Source organism: Trichomonas vaginalis, chromosome V, assembly GCF_026262505.1.
Source record: "Trichomonas vaginalis G3 chromosome V, whole genome shotgun sequence".
Classification (NCBI taxonomy): domain Eukaryota; phylum Parabasalia; order Trichomonadida; family Trichomonadidae; genus Trichomonas; species Trichomonas vaginalis.
In genome coordinates, this window is record NC_067207.1 from 6721565 (window position 1) to 6742413 (window position 20849).

The following is a 20849-nucleotide window of genomic DNA, read 5'->3' on the forward strand; positions in this document are numbered from 1 at the left end:
AAACCCACACCCCATCAAATTGAAAACAGACAATTGACATCTAATTTTTTATTTTCACATCATTATATATCACATTGATATTCGATGAAAATTGTTTTTGAAAAACTGACAATGAAAGTTTCTTTTTCAATGATACATTGACAATACAAATTAAATTATTCTACAAGCGTATATTTCATTGATATAAATGCATTGTTTTTATGAGCGTAAAAAAGACGGATTCAAATCCTCTTTAATTTTAATATGATAATTTAATCCTTCACATAGTAGTTATTAAAAATATTATATTGGAATCGATTTATCAAACTTCAAAATTTACAAATTTTTAGTAAAGGACAATGAACTTCAAAATATTCGACCAAAATAACTTGTATTGTGTTTTATGAATATTGGCAAAGTGTTACTCTATTAATTTTGTCAATTATTAGATGAATGTGGCCGCTCGTAGATAATTTCAAAGTTTTGATAGTATCCACTTATTCTATTAGAAGTATTAATGCAGACCTAGATGTTTGCAAGAAATATATAGTTAATTTGAATCTTGCTCCATTTAATTTTTCTATTTCTGGTATTTATATCAAGAATCTGCAATAACTTCTCCACTAATATGTTTACAATACTCATGAACGACGATTGTACAGGCAAATTAATCCAGAAATTTATCATTCTATCCAATCCGCTTTTGAAATCTTCAAAATACAAAGCTGTTGATAGCAATGAATTTGAATCTGTCTAAACTGTTCCATTTATAACTTTTCTGAAGTTACCTTTGAAAGGAAAAGTGACAGATTTTTATAATGAGATAGCAGGAAATATCAGCAACACTTGAAGATATTGGGAGCTCTGTATCCGAATACATCGTTTCGGCCAATGTGGTCAAAATTTCTAATGGTACATCAAGTCAATACTTTGCGTTAAAATCCGTTAATAAATTAAAGAAAGTTTACTTTGAAAGTCCATCATCTCTTAAATTTCTGGGTCATTATGCCTTTTACAAGTGCAATCTTCTTACAGAAATTGATTTCTCTAACTGCAGTTCCCTGGAAAATATTGGATCATTTTGTTTTGCCGATTGTTTTTCAATTTCTCGTGTCGTTTTCCCTACGCAGTCTAAACTTGAGATCTTAGATTACGCTTGCTTTTATCACTTGATATCTGTTAAGTCATATACGTTTCCTTCATCATTGAGATATATAAATGGAGAAACTACAGAATTTGGAGTTTTTGGCTTCTATAATGGTGATGAATTGAGATTCAACGAAGGTTTATTGTCTATAGGTTCTAGATCATGCCTATATGCTAAATGTAAATATATTTATTTGCCATCATCTCTCACAATGTTGCATCAATATGCAATTTTGTGTAATCCTAATCTGATTGAGATTGTTTCCGAACAATCTTCTGTTTGTTCCATTAATTCGAATGCTCTGTTAAGTTATGATAAAACTCTCTTTTATACGTTCCCAGCTCAGATAACAGGAACATATTATATTCCAAACACAGTGAAAGTAATCGGCCATGATGCCTTCTGTTACTCTAAGCTTCAGGAAATAATTGTTCCTGAGTCATGCACAGAAATTGCAAAAACTCCATTTTTCTATATGGATAACCTCGCATTTTTGAGAATACCAAAAAGTGTAGTCAAAATTTTAAACAATTCGATTACAGAATGCCCAAACTTGAGAAATCTGACTATTGAAATGGAGAGTATCCCATGCCTTGATTACCAATCTGTTGAAATTATTACTCTTGGCAATGAAACAAAAGTCATAGAAGACAACGCTTTAAAGACAGCTGCCAAGTTGCAATCGATCATCATACCTCCTTCAGTCACAAAGATTGGAGTTGAAGCTTTCAAAGGTTTGAAAAATCTTAAATTTGTAAGAATATACCGACAGCCGACAATAGGTGCTTCCGCATTTATGGATACTAGAATTTCATGTGGTGTTGATTGCCATTCAACTCTTGTTGACCCTCTCATTTTATCAGGGGTTAATATAAAGTCATTCGGCTATTGCTGTATTGCTTCTGTTGTTCAAAATACTGAATTGATCAAATCTTTATTTAAGATTGAATTTTTGATATTTATTTTAGTTTAGAATTTTATAAATTTTATTCACACAATTATTTAATTTAAGTTATTTGATCTATTTACAAATTTTGATCAAATTTATTAAAATTTTACCATGAGAATTGCAATATAAGAAAATAGAAAGTAAAACTAAATATAAATTGTTCTATGCTAGATTAATACCCATTCAAAAATACCAATTTTGCTCTTTTAAATCTATTACATCTTCAAATAAAGATATGCCATGCTTTTATAAAGCCAATGATTCATTGCAAATACTATGATTCAGCTTATATGATTAATCCTTATTAAAAAATTATACGGTTTTTTTAATAAAGAGATATCAATTTTTAATTATTTAAATTGAAATATAATTTATCTATTCAAAATTCAATTTATGCGCCCCTTAAGCTAGACAATGTTGATAAAATCTTAAGTATAAAGATTTTAGAACAATTAACGAAAATTTAGTGGAAAAATTATTAAATAAGAAAGAGAAAACCGCAAATATTTATTAACTAGTGCATTACATCCTAAAAATCGTAAAATTGAACTTCTATTGTATCCCGAAAAACCTCATCAATGATAGTCCAGCTGTTAAGTTGTGTATTTAATGCAGAACTTAAACATTCTTTTGGTGGAGCTGGTAGATTCTGCTTACATGTTCTTTCTTTTTTAACATCTAAAAAGTCAACATATTTTTTAAGATTGTTCCACTTGTTCTTAATTTGGTTGTCTGTACGCCCCTTAAAATGCTTTGCGATATTAACCCAATGAAAGTTTAACTTTTTTACTAATTTGATCAATAATTCCTCTTCATCAAAAGTCCAATCAGCTTTGTTTATATCTGGTGATAAATATCTAGTCCATCTATCTTTTACCTGCCTTGAATTCCTGCCAGGCATCAAATAAGAAATCTGATCCCATGCATTCTCACCTTTTTCACTGACTAGGGCCTCGAGAAGATGGTCTTCCTCTGCCGTGAATTTATGCTTCGTTTTTTGCTGTCGCTCTGACTCTTGCATCACAAGTGAAATAATTCAATTGAATTGTCAATAATTTTTTATCAAATTTTGAAAGGTGCATTCAATTCATATTAACTTCAATTCAATTAAATCAAATGATGGATATTTTGTGAAAATAACTACTACCAATAAGATCATGATTGCACTTTCTCAATTTAAAAATTTTCTTCAAATCAAAGAAAACGCGTTTTTTATACTGTACATATGATACAATGCATTTATCCAACATATAATTTTATTTGAAAAGGGTTTGTGATTTCAATAACTGCAGTATTCAATTTTCGACATAACTGACGGAATATCCACATACATATATTAAGAAGATTCAATCTGACAAAAATACGTTTGCAATAGATTTTTCTTTTCAATACATTAGATTTTTAGTATCTTGGCTAATTGCCTTAAACGAGCACACGATGCCGATGTTGATCATATTATTAAATCAATTCTAAAATCAAAATTTCATTAATCTGTAAAAAAATTTATTTCAAAATTTGAATGTTCGCGGAAATATAATAAATATGAAAGCTTAAAAGAAAAATTGAAGAACAACAATTATTGGTACAAATACATACATCATCATTCAAATTGAAAATATTCAATGAGAGATTTTTTTTGTAAAATTGTAACAATATTTACATCGTTATTTTTAAAATAAATTAATTTCGAATAACCTGATAGTCATAAAAACTATATCGGGACTTAAAGTTCAGAATTATGAATGATCCTCCGATATTGAATCACCCAATACTCGGAGAGATCGTGGTTCTCGGAAAAATAGCAAGAGGTGGCTATGCTTCTATCTGGAATGCATATTGCGTAGAAATGAAGACACATGTTTGCCTGAAAATTGATGAGAAGCGAAAAGCTGAAACAGAAAACGAGTTTAGAATGATGAAACTCCTTAACCATCCTCTTACTTGCCAGTTTTATGGTGAATTCAAGTCAGGTGATAATGTAGGTGCTGTTCTAGAATTTATTGAAGGAAGTACAATTCTTGACTTCATTAATAAGAACGGAGTAATCAAAGAAAATTATGCTAGATATTTGTTTGCTGAACTTGTTTCAATCATACAACATTTACATTGCGAATTAGGAATGATACATCAGGATTTAAAATGCGAAAACATCATTATAGATACGCATAATAATTTACATCTTATAGATTTCGGTTTTGCGCATTTAGATTCCGATAATTTACCACTTTCATATAGTGGTTTTGGTACTCCAGGATATATTCCTCCAGAAGTTATTAAGGGCAACAGATATACATTCAGCTCCGACATTTTTAGCATTGGAGTCCTTTTATATTCAATGCTTGTCGGCAGATTGCCTTTCTCAGGAACAAATTCAGCCGAAATTTTTCATCATACAGTTACAGATCCAGTAAACTACCCAGAAACGATAAGTGATGACGTAATAGATCTTTTAGATTCATTATTAGATAAAGATCCAATAAAACGGCCAAACATTTCTCAAATTTTATTACATAATTGGCTAAATCCAATTATAAGAGGAATCAAACTGATTCCAAGCTTTGAAGGCCTCAGAAAACTTGACAAATATCCAGACGGAAAACTTGACCAAGAAGTTTTGAATCTTTTCAATGATTATGGATATAGCGTTGAAAATCTACTCTACGATATTAATCACCACATAGATACAAAACTTGTAGCATATTATTTGTTTTTGAGAAATATTCAGATTTCAAATCAATTATCTAATATTCAGATAACGCTATTCATTCATCAATCGAGCCACTCACCTAAAAGTACAAGAGAAGGACTTTCCAAGAGTACCCCTGGCTTTGAACATCAAAATCAAGCTAAAATTGTCCAGCCAAATTTATCATTGAAGATTAAGAACCAAGCTCCACAGATTATACAGCCGAATGCAGTTCGCAAGCCTAATATACCAAAAGCAAAGAAGTAATTATTTTTTATTATATTTTTATTTTGTTTATTATTATTATATATAAATACTATTGTTATTAACATACATAAATACAAACATTTATACTTTGCTCCATGAGCTTCTTACAGCTTTCAATGGAGTATGACTACGATTACCTTTAAAAACAACTAATGGGCTTCTTGGGCCCGATGTAGAAGAAATAGATCTGCTAAACTCTCGAAGTGGCGATAAAGGCGCGCTTTGAGATAAATAAGGCGATTTCAGAGAACTTGTTTCTGTAGTTGGAGGATGAAGGACCAAGTTGGGTCGCTTAGTTCTAGCAGGTGGCGTATGACATTGATATCTATGTTCATTACTATAAAGAGAGCTTGATTTTAATTCAGATAAAGGTTCATTGGGAAAGGTAACATGAGGAAGGGTCTTTCGTTTCTCTCTATCTTGTAAATCGAGATAAGTTGAGGAATCAACAAGGAAAGTTTTGCATTTGCAATAAAAAGGTTTGATAACAAACAAATCAATGCATGACATGGATAATGTGGATAACATATGTATGACTCGCATGGCTGATTGATATTTTAAGGAATAAACATCTTCACTAAAGGCAGTATTATCGTATACAATTAATAAAGCCGGAATAACAGATCGTAATGAAGATTTAAAGTCCATACTGTCATCAATGTAGTTTAAAATCTCTTTGAGCAGAGTTGTTCGACCCATTGGGCGAGGAATATAAAATTTTGCAGCGAAATCTGAACTTGTTGATTCCCATTCATCAACAATCGCATCTATATTCGGTCTACCTAGTATATTATCATAGTTTCTCACAAGTTCAAGAAATTTAAAATCCCATTCCATACTATCAAATAGTTTTTTGTAAAGTTATCAAATCAATTTTTTATGAAAATTTTATATCGGTGTTATAAACAAGGGATCAATTTGACAGATTCCAGAATTTTACATCTTGGTTAGTTCATTGTGCTGAGTTATGTCTACAAAATATTTTTATTGAAATATCGAAAAAGAATTTTTCAAATTTTCTCACTTTTGAATTTACATTCTAATTTGACTCATGAATTAAGAATTTGCTTTCTTACCCAGCGGAAATTAATAAATCTCAAAATATACCAACATTCTTTAATAGAAGAAGAACAATACATGATATTATTTTGTTATTGATTAATGTGAATAATAAATCTGTTTATTTTAATTAATTAAATGTAGAACATATAATATTCATACGAGAAAATAGATTGGAAATAAGAATATTGTTAATTTAAACATTTGGCTCAAAGAGATATTAGATAAACTCTTACATTATCTTTTGCAGCTGAGAGTACAGTACACCCGAATTTATCCATTGCGTTTTTCTTAGCTCCAACAGAGATAAGATATTTAACAATTTCAAGATGACCTTTTGATGATGCAGAAATGAGTGGAGTTTTTCCATCATTATTCTTCGCTTCTTTATCAGCTCCAACAGAGATAAGATATTTAACAACTTCAAGATGACCATTTTCTGATGCAGAAATGAGTGGATTATCTCCATATTTATTCTTTGCTTCTTTATCAGCTCCAACAGAGATAAGATATTTAACAACTTCAAGATGACCATTTGATGATGCAAAAATGAGTGGAGTTTTTCCATCATTATTCTTTGCTTCTTTATCAGCTCCAACAGAGATAAGATATTTAACAACTTCAAGATGACCTTTTGATGATGCAAAAATGAGCGGAGTATATCCATCATTATTCTTCGCTTCTTTATCAGCTCCAACAGAGATAAGATATTTAACAACTTCAAGATGACCATTTTCTGATGCTAAAATGAGTGGATTATCTCCATATTTATTCTTTGCTTCTTTATCAAATCCAACAGAGATAAGATATTTAACAACTTCAAGATGACCTTTTGATGATGCAAAAATGAGTGGAGTTTTTCCATCATTATTCTTCGCTTCTTTATCAGCTCCAACAGAGATAAGATATTTAACAACTTCAAGATGACCTTTTGATGATGCAGAAATGAGTGGAGTTTTTCCATCATTATTCTTCGCTTCTTTATCAGCTCCAACAGAGATAAGATATTTAACAACTTCAAGATGACCATTTTCTGATGCAGAAATGAGTGGATTATCTCCATATTTATTCTTTGCTTCTTTATCAGCTCCAACAGAGATAAGATATTTAACAACTTCAAGATGACCATTTGATGATGCAGAAATGAGTGGATTATCTCCATATTTATTCTTTGCTTCTTTATCAGCTCCAACAGAGATAAGATATTTAACAATTTCAAGATGACCTTTTGATGATGCAGAAATGAGTGGAGTCCATCCATATTTATCCTTCGCTTCTTTATCAGCTCCAACAGAGATAAGATATTTAACAACTTCAAGATGACCATTTTCTGATGCAGAAATGAGTGGATTATCTCCATATTTATTCTTTGCTTCTTTATCAAATCCAACAGAGATAAGATATTTAACAACTTCAAGATGACCATTTTCTGATGCTAAAATGAGTGGAGTTTTTCCATCATTATCCTTCGCTTCTTTATCAGCTCCAACAGAGATAAGATATTTAACAACTTCAAGATGACCTTTTGATGATGCAGAAATGAGTGGATTATCTCCATATTTATTCTTTGCTTCTTTATCAAATCCAACAGAGATAAGATATTTAACAACTTCAAGATGACCTTTTGATGATGCAGAAATTAGTGGATTATCTCCATATTTATCCTTCGCTTCTTTATCAGCTCCAACAGAGATAAGATATTTAACAACTTCAAGATGACCATTTTCTGATGCTAAAATGAGTGGAGTATTTCCATCATCATCCTTTGTTTCTTTATCACAGCCATATTCGATAAGTGATTTGACAAGATTAAGATTTCCTTTTTCGCTTGCAATATGAAGTACATTCTTATCATCCTTACTCTCTTCTAACATAAGATCTCCTAAACAAAGTTCTTCTTCCCAAGGTTTTGATGTCTTTTTTAACCTATGTTCTTCTTCACAAGCTTTTGCTGTCTTCTTCCAAAGTCCTTCTTCGCAAGCCTTTGAAATCATTTCTCTATTGCCTTTAGAAGAAAGTTCTTCAAAGAATTTGTAAATACTATCAAAATCTCTGGTTTCCTTAAGTGATGAAATTTTAGTTAAAAATTCTTTAGGATAGTTGTGAGATTCATTAATTCGAGTGACTGTAGTTTCTTTGGCCGCATTTTGTTTTTGTTTTTGTAATGTATTTAATTTTGCTTGAAGTTTTTTGATTTCATCTGTAGAATCACGCAAATGCTTATCGCTTTCTTTGATAAAATCAACGATTCCATCAAATATATGGAATTTCATGTATTTTTTGACGAATTTAAGTATTGAAACGATTTCTTCGAAATTTTGGATAGTAACATTTGCTTTTCGTGTGCTGATATATAATTCTTTGGAATTGAGAGTTGATGAAGACTGTTTCAGAAGAGTAACGTACTGATCAGCCGTCAAACGTGAATATTTCATGATTGTTTTGATATCTCTGATATCGAATGTATCAAAAAAGTTTTCATTTTGAATGTAATCACTGATATGAGCAGCAATGTATTCGAAGTTCAGATTCATGGACTGATTCGATTTTTTGATAAGTCGTTACTTTACAAAAACTCTGAGAAATTTAAAATCGAAATTTAATAAAAATCTCATTGTTATATATTTGATGAAAATTTTCTCACTTTTCTGATTTTTCTTTTTTTATTTCGATCTGTTAGTTATAGAAATGAATTTAAATGGTTGGTCCAGTGTCTGAGCAATTAATGTCAAAAACAATCTCCATTTCACAGATTTTTGCATTTTGTAGGTCATATAATTGCCTGAGAGGCTTGATTTTCTACTTTTTAGATACCCTGTGACTGAGGATATCCGAGTATATATTTTCGATATTATACTGATGCTTGGAAATAAATATTTTGTAAAAATTTTTCATGAGAAAACATTACTTTCCTTCCAGTCCTCCGGAAGATAATCCTAGAAAAGTTACAAGGCATTTTCTTTCTGCCGCAGATAAAGAAGCCATTGATGCCTTGCTTCAACAGAACTACGATGCTGTTGCAATTGCGACTAAACTACATCATCAACCACGCCAAATCAAAGAATACATCGCCAGAAAAGTCAAGAGTCAAGAAAACAAATTCTCATTTGAAGATGATCAAAAACTCATTATGTTATATCAACAAGGTATAACTAAAGAAAGTCGTCTTGTAAAATACTTTCCAGACAAGACATCTTGGATGATTAGAAATAGGTTAAAGCTTCTGAGGCGTCGTAATCAATTAGAATCTTCTGCTCCAACTCTAATATTTAAAAAACCGGAAGAACAAACAGAACCAGAGTTAGCCATATCTAACATGATTCAAAATCAAACCATCGACTTAAATGAAGAATTACGCAATCAAGATCCAGTTCCAAAAACATTTTCACCAAAAAACGAAGATTTTACTCTAGAGTCTGCTGCGATTCATCCAAAAATACAACTTTATTCTGTAGATACTGCTAGACTACAACTTGTTCGGATATTCTGAAAATATTCGAACAAATAATTTATTCATATCGGATACTGCTTAAATTTCTTGGATATTTGAAAAGAATGATATGAATATTTATATATGAGCTTGTTTATAGCATTTCATCAAAAAAAAAATTCCAAGAAAATTTCTAATCACGAATTCAATCAAAATCCATAAATATTAACCATCGAACATCTGCTTGTAACTATGTTCACTTCATGGATTTTCATTTATCTTATTCAAAAAGGTGAAAATCTATATTTTTAGGATTTTTTTCTTTCACAAATTGTTAAATTTTATTTTTCTTTCTTAATTACATCTCTACAACATTTTTACATACGAAATCTCATCTCTGAACTCCTAAAGAATGAAAAATTTAATATCGATAAATCTTCAATAGTCTTCATAACTTCCTATGAATTTCGATGGATCTTCATAGGGAAAACATTTTTCCTATGAATAATAGCATAGAAATTAACTCTATGTTAAGATTACATAGATCCAAGAAATTTTAGATAATCTCTTACAATAGCTTCTGCATATGAAAGTTGAGTAGACACATCATTATCCTTTGCTTTTTATTAACTCCAATAAAATACTAGACAATAAATTTAATACAAACAACTTTTTACAAGTAAATTTAGGAGGAAAAAAAAATATAATGGAACTTTTCAATTCTATGTCTGTGTTGAGTTTCCTATTAAAAATCCAATTCTTCTTTAGGAAACTCTCCTTTTGTTAAGTACTTGACTGCGAAACCAGCAGCTTTAACAAAATTTCCTACATCAACATTAAATCCAGGAAATTCTGCGACATGATTTAATTTCGGGCTCTGGAATATAATATGATGAATTCCACAAGCAAGTATTGATAAAACAGAAGACCAGTCATGTTGATTTCCTTCTACAGTCAGAATGACACCTCCTCTATGCATAAAGAAACAATGGAAAAGATTCGAACCAGAAGGAGTCATCAAAAACTTAATTGAAGCATAAACTTTTGCTGATTCTTTTAATCCATGGATATCAGCAACAATTTCCCATTCTAGTTGTGGATAGTTCTCTTTCAAAGCAGCAAGTAATTTCTTGGAATTAAACCACACTCTTGTATCTCTTCTGTTTATGATACAGTTCCTTGTGGCATTGATTCCATCTAGATTGTAATGCTTGTGGTATAAATCTTGAATCATTTTCTGTGGGAAACCTTGCGAGCTCTGATGAATCATTGGATTAAAAGGATAAATAACTATCTTACAGAAGGCTAGCTCGTTGACTCTGAGGAGAGGAATTCGGTTCTCTCGAGGTACACCAATGATATCTAATGCTTCATGAACAAAATCTTGGCGTGGTACATTGAGAATTTTATATGTTTTGATTATCTGTTTAGGCATGACAAGAATGCATGGAAAGAAATCAATATGGAAGTGTCCGAAGTTGTAACAGTAAGAATGGCCGGGTGCAATGGCGTAATCGAAGTGATAAATAACCTTTCCTTTTGTAGGACCTTGAATCTGTGGAAGCCAATGATGTGGTGTGTCTGCATATCTTCCTTTGGGAGTAATTATTGAAGGCGAACGAGAAACATGTACGTTTCGTAAGAAGGCATATGAAATGTTGTATGATTGCAAATATGGCGGTAAATAATATGGAGGAAATTCTTGATCATAAATAAAATCGTTTTAAATTACTTCTTCATTTAAATTATAACAATTATTTTTGGTTTTATATTTTTTTGGATCAAATCCATTTTAATAGAATTTATATACTATTCATCTATTAGTAAACACTACCGTATATTATTTTTTAAGCTATCTTATTTTTTGAACTTTTATTCAAATCTTTGGTCGCAAGAAGAATTGCATGATAAATAAAAACATTTAATCAAAGTCAATTTTATTTTTCATATTCAAATGGACTGAGTGTTAACATTTAACATTTTTTGCTAATTGTCGTCAAAAATTAGGCGTAAAGCAAAAATTGATATTTCATATGGTTTTATGATAGATAAGCATTATATTCCCACTCATTATATTCGTAAATTTTGAGGTTTATCCTTCGCTTTTAAGATCATTGAATTTGATTTTTATATAAAATAGTTATATATTAGAAAATAATATGAGTTTATGTGATATTATTTTTCAGAAGATTTTGTGTTCTTCTTCAAAATTTTATTTTTTTTATTAAAAAGAATCTTTACAAAATATACATTTACTTTAATTAATATTTATAAACGTGCTCTATCAAAAGTTCCAAAAATTCAATCTTTTAGCTTTTCTGAGGTGTCACTTTTGATGAATTTCTGTTTACAACAAATGATATAATTTTGGAATCAAATAATATGAAGTATATGAAGAAATATTATATTTCTATAACTATCACAAACCCATCGTCTTCAAAATTTTGTGAGTTGATAAAAATTTTCGGTTTTAGTCAAATTTCTATCAAATTTTTTTTATTTCAAATCTTATGACTGATTCTGAGCCTATATTCGCTATTAAAGGTTGGATTTCACAAAAAACCAATCTGTACAGATCAGACAGGAAGCTCTATGGAGTTGTTACTGAAGAAGATTTTACGACTTATCAAGATGAACAACAAAAAATTTTATATAAAAATATAAACCTTAATGAAATTAAATTAGTTTCCCAATTAACAGGAGCAAGACCAGGCTTTTCAATTACCCTGGAAAATTCTAAAGATGAGTTAATTTTTTATTGCCCTTCAAAACATCAAGCTCAAAAGTGGATCTGTGCATTGCAGCTTAAACCAGTAGATACAAATGTTGATATTACAGATTTTGACTATATCAAAGAAATCGGAAGAGGTGGAAATGCAATTGTTTATGTTGCAAGAAACAGATTAAAAGACGAGCTTGTTGCAATTAAGACTATTGAAAAGGCTCATATAAGTACTGATAAACATCGTGAGCATATTCAATCTGAGAGAAATACTTTGATGAGAGCAAGACATCCTTTTATCATTCATCTTTTCAATGCTTTCCAAACAAATACACATTTACTCTTCGTTTTAGAATTCGCGTTCGGAGGGGATTTGCATTTCCAGCTCAGTAAAAATTTATGCAGTATTGATAATTTTCAGAAGAAGCTATACTTAGCAGAAATTGCCTTAGCAGTCAAATACTTGCACAGCTTAGGCATCATTTACCGCGACTTAAAGCCTGAGAATATTTTGTTAGATTCTCGAGGCCATATTAAGCTTGCAGACTTTGGAACAGCCAGACAATGCACTAGCCAATGCAATTCCTTCTGTGGAACTGCTGAATACCTTGCTCCTGAAATCATCAGCAAATCATCATCACAAACCTTTGCAATTGACTGGTGGAGCTTCGGCATTGTTGCCTATTGCCTCTACACGGGTTCCGTTCCATTTTCAAACAACAACAACAGAAAAATGCTCTTTGATGCAATTTGCCAAAAACCAGTTAGAATACCAAAGTCAATGGACCCCGTTCTTGCTGATTTCCTTACACGACTTCTCGAAAAGAACCCGGCAAAAAGACTTGGAAGTCCCGGATTTGATGTCTTTGAGCATGAATTCTGGGATGACATAGACTGGGATAAGGTTTACAAATGCGAGTACCATCCAACCTTCGTCCCTTTGGTTGACGAAGGAGATCCTGGTTACAACTTTGAATCAGAGGATTCAATTATTGAACCTGATTCACTTGACGGAGAAGAAACCTTCCCGAGATTTGACGAATTTTCATACGAAGATCTGACAGTTCTTGTTTGATTTATTAAATTTAGTTTTTTATAGTTTAACTGTTTATTTTTGTTACTTGAATATGCTATGAGTTATTTTATTTGAATCATTAGATTTCACTCCACTTATTGCAATAAGAAATTTATCGATTTATTGACGATCAATTATGAAGATGCTGAATAAACTAAGGCAACTTATAAAATTAATTGAATGGTTACATCACATATAGAAATATAGAAGTCATTTCAACATATCAACATCCAGATATTATCAATAATTATTGAAATTTATGAAATTAATGGACAAATTGATGATGTATAGATAGTTTATGAAGTAACATTGTTCACAAAACTGATTCAGACCCTCTTTTCATGAAACTATTAGGGATTCAAATACAATTTTATGATATTTAATTGATCATTATTGTGCCATTAAGTTACCATGCAGGTTTGCATGCACTTCTATAAATTCTCGCCAAATATTCATTATGTCCAGTGCTAGTAGACTCATCAATTAATTAGATCTACATGGATTTCTTTTGCTGCTTGGGCGAATGTGAACATTCAATTTTTGTAAGTGATAAAAATATTTTGTGGATTCGATTTTGTAAAAAAAGGAAAATTCAAACAATTTATTATAATAAGAGATTTTCAAGGGAATTAATTGTAGTGGAAACAGGTCTTGTTAACCTAACCTCTGGCATATCCATTTGATACGGAAATGGAATTGTTTCCATTGTATTGTAGCAAACAGCATCCTGACCACTCTTTTTGTTGGCAAGAAGCTCGTTAACAGCACGCGTTAAATCTTCAGTAGGAATAGTATTATGTCTTTTATTTTGTTTCCGTGGATCTTTGATAAGCTTTGATGGCTTAACCGGTGAGAAAATGTGTGAAACAGGCTTTAATAAAGACCCTGTTGAGCGGGCGCTTTCAGATTTCTCGATATTAGTTGGTTTAATATCAATCAATTTGTTTGTAACACTTAAAACTTTTTCCCATCTTCTTCTTTCCAGTTGTTTAAAATCATCATTGGAATTTCTTTCTCTCTTTTTAATGCCACTCAAATAAAGCTGACCAATTCTTGGAGTTAAAGACATTTTGAAAAAATATTTCAATACAATTCAATTTTTCTGAAAGTTTCATAAAAATTGGCTATATTATAGCATTTTGTGTTTATGATAATTTGTTCTTTTTGATTTTTTGATTTTTGAATTTATTGAAAAATTGAATGATCCCTCATTAAAAATAATAATTATTTTATCAAAAATCGGAATATTATTTATATTATATTATAATGATAACGAACTGTATTAAATTCTATGGGCCTGGCAAATTTTTCTAATCCATTTTATTTAAATTTATTATCTAATTAATAAAATTATAATAACCAAATATCTTCTGAAAAATTGGATAGGACAAATTGTTAATTTCAATTGCTTCTTAAAATTTAGTCTTTTCCCATTTAATATTACAATAAACTATGCAAAATTAATATTATTTATTGACATAAGTTTTCATTCAAATCTCAGACCATTGAGCAAATTTTTATGTTAACTATAGCTCTAACAAATGACATAGTAAATGCGAAATATTTTATTAGCGGCTCTCTCAATTTTGATTTTACTGAATTGACATACATTTTATCTAATTCCATAATATTCACATTATTTCTGCACTTTAATATATTTGTTTTCTTGTTTATTTGAATATTCATCGTGATTTCGAATGATATTTCTCAAATACACTATTAATATGTCCCATTTTAGGATTTGATGGACATTATTTTGGAGAATGTTTTATTTGAAAGAGAAGCTACCCTTTTTTGCATTTTCATAGTTGCTCAATACTTCTACAGTTTTCAATGAAAATTGATTTGTTCATATATGTCCAACAGTCCAACAATTCATAGCCTTTCGATTTTTAATTTCTTTCATATTTTTTAGAAATTTATCATGAATGGATGATTAAAATATGTCAGAATGCAGTTTATGACATTCCAACAGCAATTATGCAAACATCAGCACATTAATGATCTTAAGAAAGGCGTAAATTTTAAGTTTTAAACACTGATTGGATCTTCTTCAGAGAAAGACTCCATTCCTATTACAATTAAGACTGATTACTGTGAATTTCCATGCAAAAGATCCATTCTTGCACATCTTTCGCTGAGATTTAAATATTATTTTGATTGATGATATTAAAGCAAAAATCGTTTAAAAATCAAGTAATCTAATTCATACTTTCTTTCACCTTTAGTGTTAGTGTACCCCAATACTATCTATAAAGACAATGGGACAGAAAACTCACAATATGTATTGTTTGCAGAAAGCAATTAAAAGGCTGCACAAATTCGGTTCTTCCAGCCTATAAAATTGATATTTATAACATAAGAATAATCATATAAAATGTTTTTTGTTATCCGTAGCTGGCCCTTATTTCTTTACGCTATAAATTATGTATATGATTCAGTAAATAAATCTAAGCAACCTTGACTAAAAATCCATGGAAAGCAGTGTGAATCTTGAAATCTAGCGAAAATTTCAATTCTCTTCGGATAAGATAATCACATGATAGCACATTAGAAAATAATTATAAGGCAAATCGGATAAAGCAATCATTAATTTTGTCACTTTTGATTATTCTAAACGGATAAATTTTATAAGTTTATAAAAATTATGGAAGATATTGAAGCAGGAGATTGGAAATCGCGTTTGCAGGCGTATGAGCACATAATTGAGCTTATGGCTACACCAACTGCAGCACTTCTTAATCAATTACAAGTTCAATTGCCCAATTACCTCGCAGATATAAATCCATCTTGTCAAAAAACAGCATTAACCATTTGTGATTTATTCTTTAAAGCAAGTAATGATATACAATACGATGCCATCGCTCAAGCACTAATAGATAAGTGTTTAAGCGCTAGACAACAAAATTCAGACGCTGCAATCCCGTTAGTAATTCAATGTTTGAAGAACGATCGTGAAAAAGTAACAGATTTGCTATTCAAGAAAATCATGTCGAAGTCGCCACATACGATTTTAGCAGTAATTTCAGTCGTTATTGCACATCTCGTTTCTCTGACACCAAAAGATGCAGATGAAGCTAATAAATTCATTGAATATCTCACTCCATTACTTCAACATAATGATCAAAAAATCCAAAAAGAAGCAGCCGGAGCTATTGAATCTGCAAAGGTTGCTATTGGTAAATTCGATTCAACAGATCCAAATTCGTCTAAATCACCATCTAAAGAATTAGTTACTCCATCAAAAGTTCCTCTTTACGAAGGAGAAAATAGTTGGCCTTCATTAATCATTTCTGAAACATGGAAAGACAGAAAAGCAGGATATGAACTCTTACTGTCATTAATTACACCAGATTTTCCACTCGCACAATACGAAAATACATTCCTTAACGCAATCAACGATGAAAAACACGTTGCATGCAACGAAGTCGCAGTTCAAGTCATTGAAAAACTCGCAATTACATTCAAGACACAGCTTTCGCGTCGTTTACGTGAATATATTACACCTGTTTTAAATGCAATGAAAGAAAAACGTCAAAGCCGTTTTTCAAATCTTCAAAGTGCTTTTGATGCAGTAGCATTGAATATTGTGTCGGGTTCGCCATACGAGCAGCCTTTCCTTGAATACATTTTGAAGATGTTGACAAATTCTTCAATTCGTCTTCGTGAAGAAGCCGTTGCTTTTATTATCAGATGTCCAGTTCTTCCTGTATCAGCACCAGTCCAAGATCAGCTCGTGAAAATGGTTGATGATGCAAATCTTTCTGTCAGAGACGCTGTTGCAAAAGCTCTAACAAAAGTTGGACTTCAGAAACCAGGAGAAATCAAAATCCCTGAGAAGCAGCTCCAAGTTGCAAGGCAAAGAGCCAAATCTCCTGATACAAGAAGATCAATCAAACGTAAGCCAACATCACAGACAGCTGTAAATGTATGGAGAGACTGGGTTGAGGACGAAACGAACAATTTATTGACAAGTGGCCAATGGAATCAAGTTACATTAGGTCTTGAACAGGTAAGGAAGCAATTTGATGAAGATTCAAGTAACCCGCAAGCTGTAGCTGCTGGTCTTTCCAATACTTTCATTGGAAAAACCTTCACTCCTAAAGTTATGGCAAATATTGTGAAAGATATCTTGTATTACATCAAGAAAGAAGACTCACAGAAGATGGCTGATGATGCAATTTCTCAAGTTTTACTGTTTGCACTTGATAAATTGCCAGATAAAAAACTTGAATCATCTTTATTTGAATTGCTCGATGCAACATGCGAATGTAATGGCGGCCAATATGTTTTTAACTTCTTCTATCAGCATCTTGGCGCTAAAAATCCAGTAGTTCCAAAATGTATCGCAACATATTTCGCTCATTACCTCAGTAACGAAAAGGATTCATCAGATATCGACATAGAAGGCTTCTCCCAGCAGATTAAACCACTCTTTACTCACTCAGATCAAGGTGTTCGTAAAGCAGCAAATGAATGTCTTGTTGCTGTTTCAAATCTCGGCGGAACGGAAGCACTGAACAACTTCAAGTATGTTAACGATCGTCAAATCAAAGAGGCTAAGAAACAAGGCCAAGAAACTCAAGGAGAAAATACAAATGATCTTGAAAAGGTTGTCCAGCTGAACGAAGTTCCTTCCGATATCAGCGATAAAGAGCCTTCTGTTTTATCTGTTGCTCCTTCAAAACCAAAACAACAATCTGCAATTCCTGTCCCTAAGAGATCTCAATCTCCAAAGAAGAGTACAAGAGCTGGCCAATCTCCTGATCCGAAAAGCGCTAGAGATAGCTCTCCAGAACGAGCTTTGTTTTCAAAGAATATCTTATCAGCAGTTACAAGAGCTGGTTCGATGCTCGAATGCAAGAAAGGAATGGAAGAAGTCGAATCAATGCTAACAAAGTTGTTGGAGAAAGATAAATCGAACTCAATTCCATTTTCTGATTTCGTTCCACTTTTTGAGAGACTTCGACCATGGTTTAAAGATGCCAATCCGAACTTGGTCTTAGTTGCAGCCAAAGACGTTCATTTGTCTCTTAAATTGATCAGTGTTTCCGACATTTCCCAAATTCCAAAAGAATTCTACTGCGATATGATGCTACTCCTCAATTTCACCAACAAACCGATAAGAACTATGTGTCTCCAGATCATGAATTTGGTCTATTCCATGTGGCCTTCATTTATCCCTGAAGTTTTCATCGAACAATTCCAAAGATTCAACGCAGAAGGCAAGATTTACGCGATCAGATTCTTGAGGGAGCTCAACTATGACATGGATGTTAACCAGCATGCAAGTTTCATCACTAATTGCATTGCAAACAAATCTGATGAATTCCATGAAGCCGCCAACCCAATAATTATACAGTTCTTGAATCTTCCTGGTGCTGTAGAAGCTGTTAACAAAGCCGCCGAAGAATTCCCTCCAGCAAAGAAGTCCCATATTAAATCGTTGATCACAAATCTCATGAAAAGAGATAATTCCAATGCCAACAAAGACAGTTCTTCCAAAGAACAAGCTTCCAGTTTGTTCAATTACGTTCCTACTCGTGATGAAACTGATGAAAGAATTTCTGGCATTGATCCATTCCTTCCTTTGAAGATTTTGAACACAGATGAAGATCCGGAGAGTCTTACAGATCTTCTGAAAGCAAATGCCGAAACATATTTCCCAGAAACAATCATGGAAACTGACTTAGAAGTCATTTCTTCAACATGTTCTTTGTTTTTGAACATCGCAACAAAAGATTTCAGTCACTTTTCATTGATTTTAGACATTGTTTTCTTATGGTGCGCGTATCAGACTTTGTTAATGAGACATGTCGATGGATTTGCTGAGATCATTGGCTTCTTGGAGAACTTGATTCCGATTGTCAAAGAAAAGAACAGACAATTGACACAATACGAAAGTTCTTTGATCATTCCAATGATCTTAGAATGCTACGGAAGAGACCACAAGACATGGTCGCGTGTTAAAGAATTAATATTCGATGCATGCGATACACAAGTCTTATTAGAGATATTAGTTCACATTATCTCTATCGCAACATCCGTTTTCGTTTTGACGGCAACTTATCAATGTCTGACTGAAATAATTCCAAACGCTGATGTTCAAAGTTATGTCGATGAATTGAGGAATTCGACAAACAAGATTTTGAAATTAGTTTCTGCAAACAAAGATGAAAATCCAGAGATTTATACAGCAGCAACTAATTTCATTATTTACTTGGATAACTTGAACAAACCGCAGCAAATTCAAGTTCAAAAAGAAGAAGAAAAAGTTGTTGCCGAATCTCCGAAGAAAGAAGTTCGTCCTGAATCTCCAAAGAGTCCAAAGAAGAGATCGTATTCAATGTCAAAGGACAGAGAACCAGAGCCACAACCAACAGAAGATTCATTCAGTAGAAATGAAGCAAATTCTCCTGAATCACATAAATCTTCTGAACAAAAATTATGTGTTTGCATGTTAAATGACAGTGTTTCACAAGGTTTAGTTGATCCAAAGGTCCAATTGTACTCATGGATCAATGATTTGATGTCTGACGAAACAGGAGTTGCCGTTCCAGCTTTGAAATCAATTTCTGCTCAATTGAAGAAAGACGAAACAATATTTAAGTCTCATTTAGACGCTTTGATGATTTTATTGTTGTCAAAAGTTCACACTTATTTCGCAATGGCTGAGCCACCAACGAGATTCTGCAAATACATTGCTTTCTGTCTGTTGACATTGTTCTCTGAGACGAAATTATCTCCTTTGATTCCTAAGGAACACATTCAGCAGCTGTTATATGAAATGATGACTCATTTAACAAATGGAACTGCTGAAGGAGTTTTGAACCAAGTAATGAATGCAATCATCATCAAAGTTATCGAGGATTGCTCTATGTTCGCGTTCATGGGATTACTGGCTGCCATTGGTGAATATGATGGAGACTGGCAGAGAAATCTGAGTGAGAAATGGCTCAGATTGGCAATTAAATGCTTCGAAGCTTCAGGAGCAAGAATTTGTGAACTCGGGAATCAAACAGACATTTTCAATTCTTTCTCATTGATTGACCAGTTCTTTGAGATGCATGACAAGGAGAGTATGGTAAAGACTCAGATGGGAGCTAAGGTATTCCAATCTATAAGAAATTACGGTGAATTAGTTATGAAGAATTATTATGATGTAATAACCTCAAAAGAAAACCTTAAAAAGTTGGGTCAAAATTCAACGATACTGCAACTATTGAATATCAACCCAAATGTTCAAGGGTCTTCTGTTTCACCAGTTCAGCATCAACCAAGTCGCTTGAAACCTCTTAGAGGCGGAAATATGTAAATTATTAAAATTTTTTATATTGTTATTCTTGTAATTAATAAATAATTTAAAAATATTGAAGGTTTTTTGTTATATATATTAATTACATATTTTTAGATAAAATGTCGGAGTTAAAAAAATGAAATCGAAAATTCCCGATTATAAAAGAATTCTTCTTTGGCAATTAATAGAATATCATGGTTTACAATACAATTATCGTTGTATTTTGATAAGCTTGATC

At 31.9% G+C, this 20849-nt stretch overlaps 11 protein-coding genes across 11 annotated transcripts, besides 2 other annotated features; 6 read left to right on the top strand and 5 right to left on the bottom strand.

The window, feature by feature from the left end:
- Window positions 1-600: 600 nt before the first annotated feature.
- Window positions 601-2308, top strand: TVAGG3_0290270 (ribonuclease inhibitor domain-containing protein; the record flags this gene model as incomplete). Its single annotated transcript, XM_001580247.1, has 1 exon — window positions 1338-2099. The coding sequence occupies one exon, from the start codon at window positions 1338-1340 to the stop codon at window positions 2097-2099; it is 762 nt and encodes a 253-aa protein (XP_001580297.1).
- A 264-nt stretch (window positions 2309-2572) lies between these two features.
- TVAGG3_0290280 (RNA polymerase II transcription regulator recruiting protein) lies at window positions 2573-3096 on the bottom strand (the record flags this gene model as incomplete). Its single annotated transcript, XM_001580248.1, has 1 exon — window positions 2605-3096. The coding sequence occupies one exon, from the start codon at window positions 3094-3096 to the stop codon at window positions 2605-2607; it is 492 nt and encodes a 163-aa protein (XP_001580298.1).
- Window positions 3097-3779: 683 nt separating this feature from the next.
- TVAGG3_0290290 (protein serine/threonine kinase protein) lies at window positions 3780-5063 on the top strand (the record flags this gene model as incomplete). Its single annotated transcript, XM_001580249.1, has 1 exon — window positions 3814-5028. One exon carries the CDS (start codon window positions 3814-3816, stop codon window positions 5026-5028), a length of 1215 nt encoding a protein of 404 aa, XP_001580299.1.
- A 46-nt stretch (window positions 5064-5109) lies between these two features.
- Window positions 5110-5865, bottom strand: TVAGG3_0290300 (uncharacterized protein; the record flags this gene model as incomplete). The annotated part of the gene is made up of 1 exon (XM_001580250.1): window positions 5110-5865. The coding sequence occupies one exon, from the start codon at window positions 5863-5865 to the stop codon at window positions 5110-5112; it is 756 nt and encodes a 251-aa protein (XP_001580300.1).
- A 431-nt stretch (window positions 5866-6296) lies between these two features.
- On the bottom strand, window positions 6297-8621 carry TVAGG3_0290310 (Ankyrin repeat family; the record flags this gene model as incomplete). Its single annotated transcript, XM_001580251.1, has 1 exon — window positions 6297-8621. The coding sequence occupies one exon, from the start codon at window positions 8619-8621 to the stop codon at window positions 6297-6299; it is 2325 nt and encodes a 774-aa protein (XP_001580301.1).
- Window positions 8622-8980: 359 nt separating this feature from the next.
- On the top strand, window positions 8981-10159 carry TVAGG3_0290320 (uncharacterized protein; the record flags this gene model as incomplete). Its single annotated transcript, XM_001580252.1, has 1 exon — window positions 8981-9577. One exon carries the CDS (start codon window positions 8981-8983, stop codon window positions 9575-9577), a length of 597 nt encoding a protein of 198 aa, XP_001580302.1.
- Window positions 10160-10210: 51 nt separating this feature from the next.
- On the bottom strand, window positions 10211-11346 carry TVAGG3_0290330 (glycosyltransferase family; the record flags this gene model as incomplete). The annotated part of the gene is made up of 1 exon (XM_001580253.2): window positions 10263-10952. One exon carries the CDS (start codon window positions 10950-10952, stop codon window positions 10263-10265), a length of 690 nt encoding a protein of 229 aa, XP_001580303.1.
- Window positions 11347-11834: 488 nt separating this feature from the next.
- Window positions 11835-11872: a mobile genetic element.
- Window positions 11835-11872: a terminal%2Cinverted (terminal inverted repeat of Banshee-A3 transposon ID:TVAGG3_0290340).
- Window positions 11873-12027: 155 nt separating this feature from the next.
- Window positions 12028-13314, top strand: TVAGG3_0290350 (protein serine/threonine kinase protein; the record flags this gene model as incomplete). Its single annotated transcript, XM_001580254.1, has 1 exon — window positions 12028-13314. The coding sequence occupies one exon, from the start codon at window positions 12028-12030 to the stop codon at window positions 13312-13314; it is 1287 nt and encodes a 428-aa protein (XP_001580304.1).
- A 193-nt stretch (window positions 13315-13507) lies between these two features.
- TVAGG3_0290360 (uncharacterized protein) lies at window positions 13508-14383 on the bottom strand (the record flags this gene model as incomplete). The annotated part of the gene is made up of 1 exon (XM_001580255.2): window positions 13919-14383. The coding sequence occupies one exon, from the start codon at window positions 14381-14383 to the stop codon at window positions 13919-13921; it is 465 nt and encodes a 154-aa protein (XP_001580305.1).
- A 1578-nt stretch (window positions 14384-15961) lies between these two features.
- Window positions 15962-16586, top strand: TVAGG3_0290370 (microtubule associated protein XMAP215 family; the record flags this gene model as incomplete). Its single annotated transcript, XM_001580256.2, has 1 exon — window positions 15962-16586. A coding segment is annotated over one exon (625 nt), but the record flags the coding sequence as incomplete, so codon positions are not given.
- A 470-nt stretch (window positions 16587-17056) lies between these two features.
- Window positions 17057-20629, top strand: TVAGG3_0290380 (microtubule associated protein XMAP215 family; the record flags this gene model as incomplete). Its single annotated transcript, XM_001580257.1, has 1 exon — window positions 17057-20629. The coding sequence occupies one exon, from the start codon at window positions 17057-17059 to the stop codon at window positions 20627-20629; it is 3573 nt and encodes a 1190-aa protein (XP_001580307.1).
- Between the last annotated feature and the right edge of the window lie 220 nt (window positions 20630-20849).